This window comes from Spodoptera frugiperda, chromosome 29, assembly GCF_023101765.2.
Source record: "Spodoptera frugiperda isolate SF20-4 chromosome 29, AGI-APGP_CSIRO_Sfru_2.0, whole genome shotgun sequence".
NCBI lineage: Eukaryota > Metazoa > Arthropoda > Insecta > Lepidoptera > Noctuidae > Spodoptera > Spodoptera frugiperda.
Genome location: NC_064240.1, coordinates 3906694 through 3927715, shown reverse-complemented (window position 1 = coordinate 3927715; position 21022 = coordinate 3906694). Strand labels below are relative to the sequence as shown.

The window sequence follows — 21022 nt, the reverse complement described above, 5'->3', positions numbered from 1 at the left end:
AAGTAGCTACTTATATAAGTACTTCGAATATAAACATACAAATCCGACAATGAAAAGTAAGACACATCCATCATCCACAATTTTCCATTTAGTGAACATATGATTATGTTCACGCAAACTATGAAAGGGTAAAGGTACGTTCAGATAAGAGTAGGAGAGGTCATTGAACTGCATTGTGTGGTTGGGTAACAATTGCCGGCCATGTGATGTTAATTGTGGCGCGCGGTCTAGGAGTATCTAGGTAACGATCTGGTGAGGCTCTAACAGCCTCCATTCATACACAGTCACGCCCCGAGAGCTTTGTGAAGTCTGCGATCGATATCTCGGTTTGCTACAAATCGATACAATCGCGTTGTTTCAAATTGAATGCGGCGCCTGCGCTAGTGCGCTCGCGACGGAATTCCTTTGGTTGCGTTACACTCGCTGTTTTTCTAAGATAGCAATTTAGCTTACTGTTTATTTTTTAAATAACTGTAACGTGTTGCAATGGAAATATACATTTGATACAAATACAATTGTCATTTTATTTGTTAGAGTTTTTCGCAATAATAATTAAATCTGCTTAACGACTGTGACAGGTGTCTACAGAAGTATGATTGTAAAACGTAATTGTAAACATGATTGTACAATGTTTACTTTAAGCATTATTTACAATTGATTATATCCTTCCATTCACACTTACAGCTGTTCTATAATTCAATTGTTTAGATGACCTAGGAGACTGGAAGAATGGCTATAGAATTGCTAACACATAGGTCACAAGGAGTATTTAACAAAACAATACATGATGGTGACTATGAAGTTAGTAGCACCCATTTGGGAGTTCCAGAGTTGCATTTAGTTTATTGTATTACCAAGTAAACTTTAGGAAGTGGACATTTCAATTCATTCTACATTCATTTTTTAAGCACGTTGCGCAGTTATTGGTCCCATGTTTTTTTTTTTATATAAGTATATATAATTGATGGATCGACGTTTGGCCGTTATCTCGCCGGATGGTAAGTGATGATGCGGCCTACGATGGAGCACGTCTGCCCATAAGCAACCTATTCATTCGGGCTTTAGAGACACCCAGGTTATACCCATCAGTTCGCACAAGGAAGGTTGAAGAAACTCCATGATATACAGTTGCACCTGGACTTTGAACCTCCATTACCTAAAGGGATTCCTCATAATTTCTAAGCTCGGAAAGGGGTTTAGACATGAAGATCGCTCATCGTAGTTTATGAGTCAACACCACAACACACACATTAGTTTACATAATTACAAACTAGTATTTTTAACTCAAGCTTTAATTAACTCAAGTACTCTTATGAAATACTCATGTTATTCATAGCGAGGGAGGTAAATATAATAATTAGTTATGATGCACTTGATGGCTCCATGCGATGCAGGCTTGTAGGTTGTTCAGCTCCGCTGCACATCAAGTACCTATTTATATGTATAAAAGCTTCAGGTACAAATAAATGTACAGCACAGCAGGTCAACTTATTCCAAATTCGTTTAAATTATTTTCAGCTTAACTCTTTTGGTGATAAAAACGATATTTTGTTGGAGACATCTCTGTGCTAAAACTAATACTCAGACACACTAATATTCAGTATTATATAAAATAAATACAAAACGGCGAAGGTCTTACGATGGTGAATATCCTATTTGAGCTTATGGACTCGCAGGCAGAAGCCAGTTATTATAATTATAAATAATAATAAATAAATACAATGCACACATAGGCACTATTCATAATTAAGAAGCTTCTCCGGATGACAACACTTAGATACGCAATTATTACAAAGGTGTAACTCGTGATGTAGGTGGTTAAGTATTCAATGACAGCACTAATGAATTATTCAAATATCATTCAGTAGTTCATTATTTTGGACTGATGAACACTAAAAATGCAGCATAGTGTGTTACTACAGACGAATTTGGGAGTTGAGTTCCTGGTATTGAAAAGCGTTGTTCCCAAAATATGGAAATTTTATTTCGATTACTCTGCACTCTGCCGGTGGCGGCTTGTCGTTCTACGTGAAGAACTAAGAGAGTTCAATATTGGACGTCTGCCGGCTGATGATGACTCTGCTTACCTTACAAGTTTTATGGATATAATCAACCTTAACTATCTAATTACACCTTCTAGCATGAAAGTTGTGGGCACATGAGTTATTTTTCATTAATCGGTTTTCATGAGAAAATGCCCTATGAAAATATGTTTGACAAATTTTAAATGCAAATCCGTGTATAACAAATCCTTATTTTACTATATGCCCATGAGTACTTACTGTTTGTTTAATTACTTCTTAAGTGCCTACATAAACACCAAATACTTAGCGCACTATACAATGCTTGCTTAATTTTTAAGCAAAAAAGCCTATTGTCTTATTCCTATTCAGATAAAATCTACAAGGTGAATGAATGTGCAGGTTGCATATACTGAGGTATGCACTATGCACATGTCATGTGACGTCAAGTTTCTTTGTAATGGCTATCAAACGCACTCCCTTTGTCTAGGCATTAAAAAGAATGTACCTATGTACCTAAGTATACTTAAGAACATATTGTTTAACACAACTTTACCGCTGTTACGCCAGTGATGATTAACTCCAACAAGAAAAAAAATACACGATGGAGTTTATTCGCCAATTCTGACAAAATGAATTAATTTCGGAGTTATGAATTACACTTTAAAACTGTGACTTAGTTTGAATGGTATTCATATCAAAATTATATTAAAACATTTCGTAACTATTCTGTATAATCAATCTTTACTTGAGGGCTTAGTACGAGTTTGCTTTACGTTGAACCAAACGAGAACGCATTCGGCACACACAACCAATCAGAACGCCAAACGCGCTCTCGTTTCGATCTTGTTAAACGTAAAACAAACTCGTACTAAGCCCTCTGATCGTATATCACCGGTGTTTTATCGAGACACGATGTGGTTTGACCAGTTTTTATACAACGCATCAAGGTTTGATGAGAATTGAATCACCAAAAAAAGATTCGATTTTATACGCGTTCTAACTTCTAAGTGAACGAAGTATCAAATTGATTGCAGTTGCCAGTTATCATGTTAAAATTAACTCTCAAGTTACAAAAAAACATGATATGAACTAACTTGACAAAAGTTTATTTAATAGATATGAAGTTTCTTATTGGAAATATTGGAATATCTGTTATTTCTTATTAAACTTAGGTAATCCTAATGCTTGTAGAATTTACAAAATACCTATCACCTTGGACTTATTAAATTCTCGATTTTCACGTATTTAAAGTCCACATTTCGTCTTTAAACATATACACAAAACTGTAAATAATAGAACTTTAAATTAGTTGTAGGTACAACCATTTAATCACATATCAATAGTCTAATGATTGTTCTAACATTGATTGAATTAGTGATCCTCGTAACTTAGGTAATTTAGAATTACTGCTGAAATACTTTAGACGAACCTTTATTTATGTTTATAAACATAAAGTTCATAATGGTATAAGTACTAAGTACTGAAAGCATACAACAGTTTAATGATTTTAGATGTAAATAAATAACAATAATGTATTAAACTTACCTTTCTGACAGCCCCGCTAACAGTACTGCCTAGGCTCTCAGCGTCATAGTGACGCGAGAACGAGTACGGGCCCGGATGGCTCCGGGATACGCATTGCCCCATATGCTCGTCACACACAAACACAAATCACATATTATGTCATATATACATATGAGTACTGTTATATTCACTTCACATCACCACGTTCCCACACAACTCTGTGAATCGAATAAAGGATTTTTATGTCAACTGATCCTACCTAGCCAGTGGTCTGCATTTTAATGTGACACCCACACTTTGGCTAAAGTTTATCGGAGCATGTTTTACAAATATGCGTGTGTGTGGGTAGATCTAAATAAAATATCTTTAGGACATTCTTCCGTGTCGAGAGTAAGACTTCTTTTTTGAAAATAGAATTTGCAGCCTAATTATTAGGTAACGGTTCAACGGGGTGAATACAATTCAAACGGTGAATAGACACAGGAATGGGGTGAATAGTTGTTAGAATATTTTCCCAACATTTATTCACCCCTCGAATTCTATTCACCCCGTTTTACGGTACCTACTTATCTAATAGTAAAACTCTTATGGATACCAACAAGGCAGACTGCTTTCTTTCAAACTGTACTCCGGAAATGTCCTATAGAACCCAATAAACCGTCATCAATTTGAACTTTTTATCTGTTCAGGCCGTAGTGCAAAGAGGTCAAATGCACAAAGCGAACTGGGACGATGATATGTTTCTGTCCCTTTTTTTTTAAGCGGGAACAAAAAAGTCGGCAATCTGTTATGAGTAAGACATCTGTTTTTAAATGTCTTTAAAGTCATGAGAATGAGGAGCAAAGACTTTGAACCTATTTGTTTAAATAAATTCGCGGTTATCCATGACTCATAAAGCAGGATTTTGAGTCATAAAAAACGTGCTAAAAACCGCTTTTGTTTTGTTGTGATAGGTACAACTAAAGGCCAGTTGTTGTTAGCAACGATTGCATCTAAATCTAAATACGGAAGATTATTATTTACAAAGTCAAAATACCTAACAAGTTGTTTATACTTTACATTAATTGTTGTTGGTATTTATCAATCAATAAGATAACGAGTGAGTGATAAAAGATTACTTATTGATAAGATAAGACTTCCTAAGTAGGTATTAAGTAAAGGATAAAATATAAAAAAATATTTAATAGAATAATATGTGTTTAGTTATACTCTGTTTTTTTATACTCTTCCAAATCCAAATGTCTCTGTAAAAGATTCGTGATAGATAAACTGTAGCGAATAAAGAAACGTGAACAAAAAACTACTTTTTTTTCAATCCCGAAGGCCAAATGAACACAATCATGGTCATAAACTGGAATTTTATAGACATACAACAATTTCGTAATAACAGCTCTGATAACGAACTAATGCAGTTTTTAATAAGAAATAAACAGTGTCACTGATTAAACATTATTTCTTACAAATTTTTTTATCAATTAATGACACAGATAAAAAAATCACCATAGGTTTGAATAAAGCCACAGTTTGTCTGCGAAAACAGATCAGCTGATCACAGGATTTAATTCAAATTGGGGTCTTTGACAGTTCACATGTTGCGGTGTAATGCACGGGACTTTTGTCACGAGTACGGCGCGTCGCGCGCACTGCGCACGGTATACGACTGCGGCGCGCGCGCACCTCGCATCGCAACCGCCACCGGCTGATCCGTTGACTCATTCATGAGCCGTCGTGAACCCTCCCATCGGGGAACACATAATAATGGAATATAATTAAAAGTTATTGTGTAACTTTTGATTTAAGGTGCAATCACTGATGTTTGTTGCGTTGCTGTTGCCTATTGCAAGTAACCTAGTACAATAGTAGTAAGACTTACTACAATTTTAACATTTAAGTTTAATCATTTAAGTATAGACCTGAAGAAGAAGTTTTTACTGCTTTAAAATATTACTAGCTACTTTCGCGCAGTTTTACTCGCTGCTCGGCTCCTTTTCAACGTAACGTGATGCTTTATAGCTTTACTAAAACCTTCCTCGATTAATTAACTATCCAACACAAAATAATTATCTATTTAATTCCCACCATTAGTTCCGGAGATTAGCGCGTTTAAACAAACTTTACCTTTTGCCGAGCAAGCGAACCGAATTCAGATGCGCTCTGCCTAGTGCCTCCTCCATCGGGAAATACCATCCATGACGTAATCCCTAATAAACCTCTTTTGAAGTGAGCCATGTTATATACGAAAATGCCCAAACTGGGAATCGAACCCAACACTCCTTATTTAGCAGTCGTATTTTGGTTTGTCAAGCTGGTGACTAGTGAGTCTATTGCTATAAATCGGACCTACTTTCAGACATGTGTTAAATAAGTATCTAATACTATGGAGAATTTCAAAAACAGAAAACAGAACATGCTTACAGTAGGTATGGATAACCAATACGTTCCATTACTTTATTTTTGTTCTACAGACTGTAAAATGTTGAGTTTAATACAATGAGCTTCGAATGAATGTTTCACAGTATTCTTAAATATTTAACAACAATTCAGCTTTCTGCTGGGTCTCAAAAATAAGTATTTCATTTGATTATTTATTTATTGTAATCATCATTCAAATCAATGCATGTTATCATCTTGTTATCATTCGTTCTGTCTATCATGTCAAATGTCACTGTCACGATTGTCAAAATAATAAGTTGCGCAATTTCATAAAATTACTGTAAAGATAAGCGGTTTTAAGCAAGAAATCATCAAATTTTTCTAACAAAATTGTGTATTTTACGTAAATACTTCATAAATTTTTATCCTGTGTACTTAAATAGGTAATTGGAATGTTGACCAGACTTGGCGCGCGTTGTTTCTCTACGGAGGCTTTGAAAGTTGTCAACAATGTCGCTAAGCAACAGTTTCAAGTAACTATGGGTGATTGTGAGTACACAAACTACACAAGAAATATTAATTTCATTTGTTCATCAATTCCTTGTGTGTTTAATATCATATTCGAGTTAATAAAGCGATAAGAAGTGTTAAAAGTGTCCATAAGTGCTGCAAGTATAAAACCGGTACCGCAAAACGCAAGCCGGATTCCTTTAATAGGCCTAAAAGTTTGTGTTGGTTAATAGGTATGAGTAAATTCTACAATATTTATCTTCCAAAGACGAAACGTACTACTTATTCTCCTTTAAAGTTTAATAGATATGAAGTTTCTTATTTGAAATTTGTAATACCTATCTGTTCTTTCTTAAACTTAAGTATTCTGGTGCTTGTCGAATTTACAAAATATCACCTTGGACTTATTAAATTCTTTAACTGGTTCTATTTTCATGCATTTAAACTTTAAACTCCACATCAGTCTTTAAACATATACACAATATTGTAAATAATAGAATTTGATATTAGTTATAGGTACAACCATTTAATCATTTATTCACATATTAATGTGCTAGTGATTGTTAATATTGTAAATAACTAATAGAATTTGATATCATTCAACCATTTATTCAGTTATCAATGGTCTAGTGATTGTTCTAACATTGATTGCATTAGTAAAATTTTGTTTTAGATGATGCAACTTTGAAGTATGATAAACAAGGGAAGGATGACATAACATTTACCCATACTGATGTTCCACCAGTGTTCCAAGGTAAAGGAGTTGGAAGCAAATTAGCTAAGGTATGAACCAATAATACTAACAGGAAATTTCACTACTTTGTTACCAGTGACACTAACGCTCGAATACTGAAACGCTACTCAATTTTAAGTTGTACTTAAATATTGTTCTATCTCTTTCTTTTATAAAGAATGCGTTGTGACAGAACTAAATCGTAAAATTGAGTAATGTTTGAGTATTTGATCACTAATCACACAAATATTATAAATGTGAATGTTTGTTTGGGTCTTTGTCCATTAATCATGCTAAAACCTCTGAACAGATTTTGATGAAATTTAGTATACAGATAGGGTAAGAGCTGACTTGAGTGATAGGATACTTTTTATCCCACAGGAATATGGGTGAAGCCACTGGCAAAACCTGGTACTTATACATATAATAATTTATTGTCAACCCTATGAATATTTATATATAATTAATAGTATTTTATTTATTATTTACAGTTTGCCTTTGACTTTGCTCGGGATCACTCACTTAAAGTGACTTGCCAATGTCATTTTTTGGCTCACTATTACAAGAACCACCAAGATCAATACAAGAACCTCAAGATTAAGTTTGACTTAGAGGAGGATGAGAATACAAAATAATTAACTTAGTATCAAGTATCAACAATGGACTTAGCTTGGATAAGGTGTAATATATATTATTATTTTAGAGAAAAATGTTTTGGTAATGCTAAAAAACTTGCTGAGAAAGCCTCAAAACAATATGGTGATGCTGCAGAGTTTCTATTTTATAGTGGACTGGCCAGTATACTGGAAGGACAAGTCCAAAAAGGCATCAGTGAGCTAACTCCCTTGCAATCTGAGAAAGACCTTCAATTGGCTGTTGTCATTGCTCTGATATATGGGTATAAACTAAGTAGTCCAACAGAGAGGGAAGCCTTGTACAGCCTCGAATCTAAACTTAAAGAAGAAAAGAAGCAAGCCGGCACTCTGTCTTTCTACTATGCCGGATTATTCTTATCTTTTGCTGAAAAGTATGAAAAGGCTTCAGAGTACATTAACAAGTCGTTGAGGAAAGATGCCAATAATTTAGAAGTAATTATCTTGAAAGGCTGGAACGACATGTACATGAATCTCGGAGACATGCAAGTGTCTATACTGGATTGCCTGGAGTTAGCTCTCAACAAGAGTGATAGAAACATTGAAGCATTACTAGGATTGGCCAAGTTTAAATATTTCTCCAAAGACTATGATGCCTCAAATCTAACTTTAGACCGACTGATTGTAAATAATCCCGGACAAGTTGTGCCATTAGTAGAGAAAATGAAAAATGAATTTGCTTTGCAAAAATGGGATGCAGTTTATGATACAATGGAAAGAATATTTCCCCTTGATCCAGATAATATTGAGGCATTGAAAATTAAGATATTTATTGCTCTTTGCAAAAATGCTGATTATATAGAAGCAGCTGATCAGTTGAACAAGTTCTTTGCTGTACTAGAGAATGAAGAACCACACAATGCATATCAGTTTTACAATACAACACAGATATTCTCAAGGTCTTGTGGCAGGTCGAGTGCTGTGCTCTCACAAGTGTATAGATTTGCTCAGTATGCCTCAGAAATGAATCCAGGCAATGTGGATTACTTAAGCGAAGTTGGATATCAATGCATTCTTCAAGGAAAGTACAAAGATGCTCTAAGCTTTTTCAAGGCAGCTAGCAAAATAGATAGTAATTCTATTACTGCACTATGTGGATTAACACTATGCCAAATGAATGAGCATGGCCCAACAGAACAGATAGCTCAGCAGATAGAACTCTTGTTTGAAATGCAAGGAAGCTCCAAGCTTCCAGTTTTGTACCATTTATCAGCACAGCTGAATTTGAAGAATTCTTCTAGTGCCATATCATTTTTGAACAACGCTTATGAAACTAAAATCGCGTACGCAAATCGCAATCCTTTCAGCTTAGCATATGTGAAGGATTTAGATCCAGATTTCCTTTTGGAAGTTTATAAGGAGTATAAGAAACATCTGCCTAAAAAGCCGTTTATAATTGTGGGATATTTGATGTATTCACAAGAAGTGAAGAATCCCGTAGTAACACATTGTTTGAAGTTGCTTGATGCTATATGTGAAGCGTGTCCCGGTTTGATAAATGCTTTATATGAGTTGGCGAAGCTGAAGTTTTTGTTTGGGTATGCGAGTGACGCTCAGAAGTTGGCGCAGCAGGTCAATGAACTGGACAGTACACACGCGGGCAGTCAGGTCCTCATGGCCCAGATATTGGTACAGCAGCAAGCTTATACTAAAGCTGCACAGAGTTTGGAAATGTGCTTGAGTTATAACTTCAAAGTACGAGACAGTGCAATGTACCACCTCCTCAATGGAGTAATTCTAAAAAGTGTGGGTCAGCTAAAGGAGTCTCTGTCTAGTTTCCTAACTAGTCTGCAAATTGCGACGAACAAGAACGTGGTTGGAAACGTAAACAGGGCGTATGAGTCCGATCTAAACATTATTGATAAAGCTACTTTGTATTTACAAATAATTGAAATACAAACACAGTTGGAACAGTTTGCTGAAGCTGGGAAAACAATGCAGGTAAAACTATACAATGATATTACTGGTCCACATTATATTCTGCACAGTAACCAACAGTGTTATTATGATTATCGTTCATGACCTGTTTATCTAAAAGTAACTAACTAGTTGTTGCATTTAAGAATTTCGAATTTCTTGTCACCAAAGACAATGCTTTGAGTTAAAGTCTCGACTCACTTTTCGACTCAAGTCGACCGGTATCTCGCTCTCTTTTTCACTCTATTTTTCTCACACTCTCTCTTTCTCACACTCTCTTTCTTTCTGTCTCTCTCTTTTTCACCTTCTTCTAGATATTAATGATATCTTCACCATCCACATCATGAGACTAAAAACACAACTGGAAACAGGTGCTACTCCAACACTTGTTCAGAGAAATTGGCCGTGATGAATTACGTCACACAGTTATACGGTCTTTATCCACCCACTAAGTTACATCATATCTACATACATAGCCATTATCTCTTTTATCGAAATTATTTTTATGACCATAAAATTGCAATGTTTACTGCTGTGCAGAATTTTTATCTCTGCAGGTGTATTTGTTGATGTTACATTATCCAAGTGTTGAATATTGTTACTTTTATGTGTGTACAATTTTATTGATCTTTTTAAATATGGCTTCCTGTCGTTCTCACCATTATCGTTTAATGTTATTAAGAAGTGAGAGTTTTTATTTTATAAAAACATTAAAGTATAAGGTGGTTGCAATAAAAATATGGACCATGTAGAAAAAGACTTGTTGTATTTAATATAGATCTTTTTAACATTGATAACTGCTGTGGCGAAGTATTGGATAGATTAGATTATTTTTGTGTCTTTAGATTCTGTGGGCTCACTCTCTTGGATCAACATTGATATTGTAAATTTTCATACCCTTGAGTTGCAACACTAGCGCCCATTGCATCCGTATTGCGTGGATATTTAATGAACTAAACAGTATTGAATTTGACTTTATATTCCGCACTCTGAATACTATTTTAAAACCTACGATTGGGGATGTATAGTTTCGACATTGAATAATAAATTATTTAAATTGCATTGTTATTGAGATTGGTTTCAAGAGTAAGCACCCTGATGTTATGGCCATTTCATTACAGGAAGCAATACAAGAATTTTCGTACACATCCGAAGAAAGCCGACTGCTAATCGCTAGGGCTGATTTGGCCCTCAAGAAAGGAGACGTAGACAGTGCGATAGACCTTCTCAACGAGATCAAACCGGGCCAGCCCTACTACTTCCAAGCCCATAGCAAAATGGCCCATATCTATTTGAAGGAGAAGAATGATCGGGCTATGTTTACTTCGTGTTTTAAAGAGATCGTGAGCAACCATCCTATGGCTGATGCTCGCACTATGATGGGCGACGCTTATATGTCGATACATGGTATGTATGATCTTTTAAAGATTTTTTGTAATACATAGTTTTTTTTTTTGGGGGAAAAATCACCCAATGGTTTCTCCCGTCTTTTACGAGGTGAGATGGAGTGTCAGACTCTTACCGACTTACAACCACCCCGTTTTACTCCTGCTTTGAGCCGGCGCCCCGGTAACCCGCTAGGTCATCCGCAGCATATAAGGACTTTCATCATCATCAGTTCTCCACGTATTTAGGACCTTAAGACCAAAATATGAAGCGTCTCCAGCACCTTCAACTGCGCAAACTCCTTATTTCAAAAGGGGATACTAAAGACTTTGGTTATCCATACAGTTAAATTATTATTCAGACTTATCATTTCATTTCTAGACCCGACTCAAGCAGCAGAAGCGTACGAGGCAGCTTTGAAGAGCAATCCAAAGGACGTGCAGCTGGTGAGGAAGCTGGGAGTGGCTCTCGTGAAGATGCATGAGTACGACAAGGCGTGCCACCATTATGAGAGCGCTATCAGAATACTCAATGATGAGGACTTGCAGTTTGAGTACTATGAACTTCTTATAAAGGTTAGTGTGGATGAATGATTTGAAAAGGGTGTCTCAAAACTATTTTTTATTGTAGGTTTTATATAATGTAACAAATCTTGTTAGAATTAGTGTTTGTGCTTTTCCGAGAGATTCGGATTGTTTCAGATTGCATCATCTCTTTACTGACTGAAAAAAAAAAAAAAAAGTATACCTTTTTACACTACCCATTCCACAGTTATGCTGGAAAATTTTATATGACATTGTACATCTGATTGAGTACTATCTTAAAAATCTCTGGTTTAGCCTACTGAAGACATAATCTTTATCACTTCTTCAATGAAATTTTTATTTAAGTATAGTTCAACGATATTTTAACCACTACTAACATAATTTTTCCAGCTCAAACAATATGACAAAGTGGAATCATCAATATCATCAGAACTAAACCAGATGTACAACAGAGACAAGGATATCAACCAATTGAAGCGTCGCGTGCGATTGTTACTAATGCAAGCTAAAGGCCGGGAGCTAAAGAACCCGACATCAGCTAACGTGAACCTCTTACTAGCTGAAGCGAAAGATTTGCAGACGACTTTGGTGAAGAGAATAGAGATTGACTCGAGAGGAGATATTCAAGAAGAGAAGCAGCAGTTGTCTAACATACTCTGTGCTTTGGCCAAAGCTAAGTCTTTGAAGGAACCGGCTGTGGCAGCTAATTTGTACTCTGAAGCGCTGGTCCATGCCCCTAGGGACCCTGATACGCTGTTGGCGTTGGCTAAATTGTATGCTAATGTAAGTTACAAATTCTTTTTATCGTTTAAGAAAATATTTGTTGCGCTCATTGAGTGGAAAAATAGTTCACAATGCGTTGTGGTCAAAGTAAAACATCCACATCGCGAAATTCGTGTTATGGCTCTAATGAAAACGCGCACGACACATTGTAGCAATCACAGAAAAACGAAATACTGAAATTCGTGTCGTGGCTGCCATGCTCTTTGATCTCAACGCGTTTTAGTAATGAAGTAAAGATCTAAACACGGCCCTGTCCTGACCAAATTGCTGATACGTTTTCATGCTTAAATGCTGATTAGGTTAGGGATACTTTTCTGGTATATGTGATAGAATTGAATTATACTTTCAGATAAATAACCCCGAGAAATGCGAACAGACTTGCGCAGTTCTTTTGAATACGGACCCTAACAATGAATCCGCAGCTGTTATGATGGCTGACCTTGCATTTAGGAAGGTAATGTTACATTTTTCTTTCTTTCTCTTCACATCACACATCACATCAACAATCTATGGCCAAACAGTTACTAATGCTAACAAAAAGCCTCTTCTCACACGGAGTAGGTTTGAGCCTTAAGGCGCGGTGAATAGACAACTTTTATGTATTTGAGGGGGTGAAGCAGGTGAAGTGGGTCTCGTGTACTGAGGGGTGCACCGTGCAAATGTCATTGATACGCGTATTCCATTTTATTTAGGAGCGTAATTTCGCTACTGTAGTTTCATGGACGAGTGGCCCAGTGCGTTGCTGTCTAGATTCGCGTTCCGTGATCCTTAAGATCGAATCTCATTACTCGTATTAGTTTTTGTTTTCTTATTTTTTCAATATTATTATGTTGTATACATTTTTATTTAATTTTTTTTATTAGTTTTTTTATGACTAAAACCGAAATCGAACAATAATTTACACAAACTTACTACTACTATAGTTTTTGCGCTAGTGACAGTTGCCTGTATGACGTTGACATCTCTCAGTACCACATAATTAGGGATGGACATTAGAAAGATCTTTTTTATCGCTATCGATACTCGCAGCATACATTGAATTCTCTTTAATTTTGTTATTAAAGTGTGTTGTTTAGTTGTGCAGTGTATCTGCGTGTATATAATGTCAGATATACAGATACAGATTCAGATGATCCTGACTCAGATAATAATATGAGTTTGGACGAATAAAAAGTAAATAATTTTTCTTAGCAACTTTTTAACCCATTTTATAATGTTCCGTTGTTTCATCAACATAATTAAGGGTTTTTTAAAAATAAAAATTAAACTACGCACAATATTTGTTTTCTATTCCAAAAAATCATCGACTTCCTATCCATATCCCTCATAGCAGTACATCTCATCACTAAACACGTCTATGGCAGTCAAGGAGCGTGTGTGACGCAATGATATTATATATTATCTGAATCTGAATATTATTTCTTTACAATAAGTATGACGTCTCTATTAGTAAAACCTCATTGGTGTGACGTGTCGAAGATCTGACACGTTTGGCTCTCCCGGACCCTAAAGGTCTCAGCACACATATGGGATCGGAAAGGGATCGTAACCGTAACGCCTTTCGCCTCGCTGTCAACCAGGCGTCAACCTACCGTATGCACGTAACGAAAGCGTATCAGCAGCGCCTGTACGTCAACTCGGCTACGGCTAGGCGACACCGACTAGACTAACACGATAGTTAGTCGGTACGGAGAGACGTAAGCGCGGGGACGGAGAAACGTAAGCGTGGGGACGATGAGCCGTAAGCGCGGGAATTCAAGTTCGGAGCCTGTTCCGAGGCGAGGCGATTACGTTATTATTCCGATTAGTGTGCGTTGCAGTAGGGAGTTTAATACAAACCATTCTGAACGGCTCGAGGCGATACGGTGACGATCCCTTTCCAATCCCATATGTGTGCTGAGACCCAAAACAGTCGCTACAGCCAAAGATAAGTTTTTACATTCAATATTCTGCACTTATAAGCAGTACTAACCTTTTAAAAACTAAAAAAGGGATAGGAGGATATATAAATAAAACACCAATATTAGTATAAAATATGTATTATTCATCTTCAATAATTAGGAGAATGTCATCTAAGAATTGGGTAGGGGGTCGGGGTATATTTTCTTGGTATCTTTCCCAACTGAGATACCATATTATACAGGCTGAGATGCACGCCACTGACGAATAACTAATAATTCCAAGACTCTTCTGCCAATAGAGTTACTGCGACCAGTCGCAATTGTACAATTTACACAGCGATCCATGTCGTCAACATCCAATTGATAGGCTTAAACAGTTGTCCAAAATAGAGAGTCAGGTAATTTAGAAATGCAAGATCCGTCAAAAGTCCTTTATAAAGCCGAGGTCGTGGGGTTAAACAATAAAACATGGAAAATACGTGCACACTCAGAACGAAACACAATGAACGAGTGTCATCTGTCAATCGGTATTATGACTGATATCAGACAGGAGTGTTGTAAAAAGTTTAAATCACAGAGTACGTTATACATAAATGATTAAATAATCATAAATGTTTGATAACTTAATTTAAGTTTTCTCGCTTCCCAGATAGAAACAAGGTACCATATTTTGTGATTTCCCTTAGAAAAAAATTACGGTTTTTTTAATATACATTTCAACTAGTTAACTGCTGGGCCCACAAGTCCCCTTCTCCTTTCAAGAATGGTACGGAACGTTACTGAATGTGTCATCTGCACCATGCTACGCGGTAATAGTATATGAAAAAATTAATTGTATTTACACAACTTATAATTCAAATCGATTTCGTACAAAAAAATATACTGACAACCCAACTTAGAAAAAGCTAATTACAAAATAAAATATTACAAACAGCAAAAAGATATGTTAGTGAATGATTATTTTCTGAGCGGCGATTGACACAAACTGACATAGGTCCACCAAGCAGCGCGCCTCAGCGGTCACTGCCGGTCCGCGTAGGAATGAAAGAGAAACGAATAGATGTCATGATCGGACGACGTTTTGTTCGATTCGTTCTGAGTTATTTATCATGAATTATATTAATTCTTACAAATATCTCATTTCAATCGACAAATAAATAAGGCAGATCCCTTTATTATTTTAAATTACGTCACTGTTATTAATTTTATTAAGATATGTTCATAAATAATATAGTTACAATGGCTAGAATTTCAATTTAAATGGTTAGTTTATGATTTTTTTCTATCGAGAAAATTAATAGAAATCGTGTTTTGAAGAAGGTGGTCCATTCATAAAAATGATCAAGATTAACATATATTTTTTTTGTTGCTCTAACATGTAAACATTGGGCAAAAAAACTGTTGAATCAATCCTATTTTGACTATGCACAGCGCCTTAATCACCAAGCTTGCTCAATACGTGTTGGCGATTTGAAACTTATTAGAAATCAAAAAAAAAATGTTATTGTATGAAGATTCTGACTGATTCTGTCAAGAACAGAGATCGACACAGAGACTTTTCATAAAGGTCGGTTATCAATTTCGGTCGTTAATTTTCAGTTCTTGTTCTGGTTTGTTGTATAAATACTTACATATTATTATTATACTTAATTCGCCTATTTACCGTGGAAACGAAAATAAAATTATTAATTATTAAACTTTATTTCTAGGTGGACTTAGAAGCGGCCCAGCGCCACTTGAATCAGATCCTATCAGTGAAACCAATGAGTTGGGAAGCTTTCGCGCAGCTGATAGAAGTACAGTGGCGACGTGGAAGACTGTCTGATGCTGAACAGGCATTGGAGGCTGCTAAGACGGCTTTGGGAGAACAAGAGGATCCTGGTAAGTGAATATTTCACCTGGAAAATACATTTTTGTCCAAAAGTCATATTAATTTTTAATTCAGATCTATTGATTTTTGTGATAAGAGTTTGTATAGACGATTGAAACTGTTACGTATATTTGTTTGTAATCTCTAGTCCAAATTCTTTACTCACGTGAAAAGCTTCGGTTGAGAAAAGCAGTGTGCGTGGCACGGTGACCTCACGCACCTAAATGATATGCTTATAAATAAGAATCCCGTTTTAACTTGAAACTAGTTGAGCTTTTGTTTCAACGTCCCACACTAAGATTTTCTCCTGTCTAGTGGTTGCGTTTACAAACATACAAGTTCACATGCACCAAACTTAAAACAACAATTAGTGGATCACACAAAGAGTTGCTGTGATCGGGAATCTAGCCCGCTACACGTTACATGGCAACCAACCGCACCAACTTTGCAGGCTTTTCTCTATTACTTTGCGTGAGTAAACTGTTATTGTCAATGAATTTATTAAGTTCTCCACTGCAGGTTACTGGTATTGCGCGGGCGTATGCAACGCGTACTGGGGCCGCGCGAACGCGGCGCTGCGGCAGCTGAACCAGGCGCGGCGCGGCGCGCGCTGGGGGGGCCGCGCCGCGCGCCGCATGGTCCTGCTCTGTCTCGCGCACCACGCGCCCCTCGCCGCGCACGACTCCTTCATCGCCGCGCCGCTGCACTCGTCAGTACTTACACTTTATGTACTTTTTATTAGCTACTTATCAATCCATCGTGATGTTTGATAGCCTTTTAGTCTTGCTCAGAAAATAAACTAATTAAATCAAAGAGAATTTTCAAGTTTAAACGGTAATATTCCGGAGATTAGCACGTTTAAACTAACAAGCTCTTTTTCAATTTTATACTATTTCACTTGGTAAACTTGATAAGCAATCGATACCGCCCGTGGGCACCCGCATCACTGGAGGAGTTATCGAGTGCGTTGTCGATCTTTTGGAATTTGGAGGATTGGGAATGAATAGAGAGCAGGATTGAGCCTTATGTATTTTCATTGGAAAGATAAAAAATAACCCTTAAATTAAAATTTTGATTGTGTTAGAGTACTTACATTTATATCATCTGCATAGATTTATAAAAACATGTTATTAAATACAAATTACATGTCTTATCAGGGAGACCAGACTACTGGCGCTAAAAACAGCAGAGAAACTGCTAGGAGAAGTGCCACCGCTGGACCGCAAGTCGTTACAAGCGATGTTGCAACTGGCCACCAAACAGAAGCCTCAAGCGGAGAAGGTACTACAAGACCTACTGCCATTAGCCACCGAAGACAACTACCAAGATGATCCATACTTAATCCTAGCTATAGCTAATGCGTAAGTCATTTCACTCCTTTCAAAATTGCCCGTCGAATTTCTTCCTTATTTCAATAACTGTAGGGTTTCAATTTCGTATTTACAGATACAACATCATAAAACAACCCACTCGAGCGAAGAATATACTGAAAAGGACGATTTCTACTATACCCTGGTCTCCTGAGAAAGCGGATGGTTTGGAAAAGTGAGTTATTTAAAATTATTTGTTAATTATGTACACTAAACATCAAGCTGTACAATCCAGTCTAAACTGACCGTCGAATGTGCGAAAACTTATAAGAAAGTGGGACCATGATAAAATGGTTTTGTATAGCTCAATCTGTAGCCGTATCTACCATATTTTATTTAAACGAATATGTATCTTATGTTCAATGTATTTGTTTAAGATGTTGGCTGGAAGTAGCAGATGGTCAGATAAGTTCTGGCAGATTGGATGCGGCAAAGGAACTGCTGACTAAAGTGTTGAACCATAACAACTCTTGCGCAGCTGCGTATCAGTACTTAGGTGTGTGTGATAAACATTAATTTACTTTTGTGTATATTTTTTTATTTTTACTCAAGATTTATTTACAAGATTGTTTGATTCTTCGATGACCTTGGGTTGGTTCCTGCGACTAACGGAGGATAAAATATATTATGATTTTTTTTCAAATACTTGTTTTTCTACGTTTGGATGTGAGCCATACCCACTGGGTTTTGGGTGGGGTAAGCTGGCCGGCTTATAGTATTAACATAAACAAGGAACGTTAATGTTTCCATCTCTTCTATATACATTTATCGAGAAATAAAAGTTTAGCTGTTTTGTGTGCTAGATTGTTCACCTAACTTTCTACTTTTTCAGGCTACTTAGCAGAAAAAGATCAGAACTACAAGAGCGCTGCCCATAACTACAACAATGCGTGGACTCACGGTGGCAAGAGCGATCTAGCAGTTGGATACAAACTGGCTCACGCGTACCTCAAGCTCAAAAAGTACCCAGAATGCATCGTTGTCTGCCGACATATACTCAAAGTACACCCAGATTATCCAAAAATTAAAAAAGAAATATTAGAAAAAGCTAAAACTAATTTGAGAACTTAAAAATTATCATGTACTTAAACCACCCCGTTCCTACTATTACTGTATTTAATTTAAATGCATTTAGGGGTTTTCTATTTCAATGCCAGATAATTTTATCAGAGCAATAATTTTCAATTTTAAACATGTCTTCTATACAATAACTGACAGATGTCAATTTTATTCTATGAATAAAAAATATCTGTTGATTGAAAAATGAGACCCAATCAAATTATTTGTTTCAAAGTACGTCTTTGGTCTATATTAAACTTGCGTCATCCGTCCATTGCGTTTGTTCAAGAACGAAAATCTGTAAATTTTCTAATTTACCGTTATTATTTACATTTATATCGACTTTTAATAAGAATATTGTACAATAAAGCTAAGAAAAATAAAAAACCGTGTGTAACATGCATAAATATATTTTATTTCAATTCAATTCACTCAGTTGTGACATTTATTTTGCAATTATTATTATTATTTTAATGAAACATTAATCAAAAAATACTGTTCTGTATCTACGCTACATGATAACCGCTGATTGGTTAGTCGTCCTTGTTGTCTTCTTGTTCTAAAATAGTCTTGAAGCAGAATGGCTGGAAGATGTAACCCAGACCCGAGTAGAACTTGCTCATGAACTCCACCCTGTGGAAAGAAAAGAGGTTGTATTAGTATTAAGTACACATCGTACTAACTCGCTATAACTCCAGAACGCACGAACTGATTTCCACGGTTTTGCATTCGTTGGAAAGGTCTCGGGCTCCGTGAGGTTTATAGCAGCAGAAAAGTTCAGGAAAAATTTAAGAAAGCAGGCAGCCTGAACCAGCATTACTGAACAAACTTTAGATAAGTCTCTCAAAAAGTATTGAGATTACTCGACTAGTTTCAAGTCATGAACGGGGCTTATAAAAATCTTTAGATAGAAAAGTAGTAGTAATAAGGTCAAGAGCTTGATGCAGAAAGCAGTGCTTCTGGACACGGCGCGTATTGTCCGGAAATTCCTTTCTTTTGAGCCCTGACCGCCGGACAAGTGTGATAAATATATAAATAATAATAATAATAAAATCCGCAAGGCAGCTTGTGGCGAGCTGTTGGGCAGTGGCGACCCCACGGACCTGACTCCCGGGAGAGGCCCTACTTTTTAACTCCGGTTAGTACTTGTGACTATCCGGAGCGGCCTCTCCTACCTCACTCTTGCCTTAACCGGCTGGTTTGAGTGGAGATTCGCAAGAGTGGAGTTGCCTTCAGCTCCACTTGGGGGAAGGACGTATCCCAGTAAGATGCTGGTAGGGGTCTTGACCGTACTTCCGGGATTGCTCTGATAGCCGTGGGATGCCCCCCCTTCCTCAAGCAGCTCAACGGATGTTGCTTCCCTTGTCGCTACATGCTAGCGGCCGTTTCCGGGGCCCACTATTGAGTTTGCGAGTCACCCCTTGCCTGTTTATCCGTATTTTTCAATATTGGTCAGGGGCAGGGGCCATAGTCCCCATAGTTAACCGGTTAACTATTCCACAGCCACCCACACCCATATCCCTATCATTTCCTTTTACCATATCTCGCAATAGTCCTGCATCAACCGGGGATTGTCCTTTGGTGTACTTCCATAGTGCATACAGGGATAATCGCCGGCTGATGTCCCATTACATTTAGATCAAAATTGTTCAACGGGCCTCTGCGAGTTGGCTTCGGCCCCTCGTACGCCTTCCAAAGGTCCGGGACCCTGTGGTCCCGAGATTATGTAAAGAACAGACATAATAATAATTACCAGTGCAAACGTAGTGTGTGAAGGAAGGCGGAGAGTCCCTCCATCATGACGAGGATGGCGAGCGTGAACAGCGCCCAGAAGCAGAAGGCCACGTACAGCTTGATGCCGCCGATGTAGTCGTGGTCCTTCAGACCGAACGTCAGCACCATGTTCCATAGCACCTCCGACAGTTCTGGGGGATGAGCAGACATCATTTAGTACCTAATTTATCAGTAATTAGGAAATGTTTTGTTGAATACAGAGTTTGTTTTCAATTATAATTTTCGATTTTTGGCGGTCTCCCCAGTTGACAGTAGTAAGGTGCTGAGTGCTGTTTTTCTGTTCAACGTGTTATGTGCCCATCTACCGTGAGGATATGATAGACTAATTAACCTTTTAACCGCCAGAGCCGGATAAATCCAACCACGAAATTGGCCGTGGCGATTTTTTTAACCGCCACGAGTTCATTAATAATAAACAATTAATAACCAATTACTACACTAGCATTCCTAGCAGTAACCGCCACTAGATTTGTTGTCAAAAAGTAAATAATATTGTATTCTATTTGTCTAGCTCGTGATAATGTTACTTCTCTTTCTAACCGTCTCTCTGTTACTTCTTTCTCCCGATATGACCGAAAAG

At 37.0% G+C, this 21022-nt stretch overlaps 3 protein-coding genes across 10 annotated transcripts in view; 1 reads left to right on the top strand and 2 right to left on the bottom strand.

Annotated features, from left to right (window-relative positions):
• LOC118268129 (uncharacterized) overlaps positions 1 to 5244 on the bottom strand; it is a 104574-nt gene extending 99330 nt beyond the window's left edge. For 4 of the 7 annotated variants that reach the window (XM_050706257.1, XM_050706260.1, XM_050706261.1 and 1 more), the window contains exons 1-2: positions 5049 to 5221; positions 3570 to 3766 (exon numbers count right to left, since the gene is read on the bottom strand). In XM_050706257.1, the coding sequence (XP_050562214.1) occupies positions 3570 to 3671 (102 nt within the window). In that variant the 5' untranslated portion in view covers positions 3672 to 3766; positions 5049 to 5221. Of the gene's footprint in view, positions 1 to 3569; positions 3778 to 5048 lie in introns of those variants that run through there. The other 3 variants (XM_050706259.1, XM_050706263.1, XM_050706258.1) reach the window with 3 other exon arrangements.
• Positions 5245 to 6207: 963 nt separating this feature from the next.
• On the top strand, positions 6208 to 19055 carry LOC118268119 (tetratricopeptide repeat protein 21B). The gene is made up of 13 exons (XM_050706256.1): positions 6208 to 6470; positions 7105 to 7214; positions 7656 to 9758; positions 10856 to 11141; positions 11502 to 11695; positions 12056 to 12448; positions 12798 to 12902; positions 16059 to 16230; positions 16739 to 16928; positions 17377 to 17580; positions 17666 to 17764; positions 17967 to 18085; positions 18422 to 19055. The coding sequence occupies exons 3-13, from the start codon at positions 7824 to 7826 to the stop codon at positions 18658 to 18660; spliced, it is 3936 nt and encodes a 1311-aa protein (XP_050562213.1). The 5' UTR covers positions 6208 to 6470; positions 7105 to 7214; positions 7656 to 7823; the 3' UTR covers positions 18661 to 19055.
• The window catches only part of LOC118268152 (V-type proton ATPase 116 kDa subunit a 1), a 27058-nt gene continuing 25078 nt past the window's right edge, over positions 19043 to 21022 (bottom strand). For both annotated transcript variants that reach the window (XM_050706267.1, XM_050706268.1), the window contains exons 14-15: positions 20402 to 20573; positions 19043 to 19281 (exon numbers count right to left, since the gene is read on the bottom strand). In XM_050706267.1, the coding sequence (XP_050562224.1) occupies positions 19182 to 19281; positions 20402 to 20573 (272 nt within the window). In that variant the 3' untranslated portion in view covers positions 19043 to 19181. The remainder of the gene's footprint in view (positions 19282 to 20401; positions 20574 to 21022) is intronic.

What these genes read in the sequence shown, in the direction of transcription:
- LOC118268119 (XM_050706256.1), top strand. Translation starts at nt 7,824, where the DNA reads ATGGACTTAGCTTGGATAAGGTGTAATATATATTATTATTTTAGAGAA. An exon ending in TGGCTAAATTGTATGCTAAT is followed by an intron (nt 12,449 to 12,797) that starts GTAAGTTACAAA and finishes TTATACTTTCAG; the next exon opens with ATAAATAACCCCGAGAAATG. An exon ending in AGCTGCGTATCAGTACTTAG is followed by an intron (nt 18,086 to 18,421) that starts GTGTGTGTGATA and finishes CTACTTTTTCAG; the next exon opens with GCTACTTAGCAGAAAAAGAT.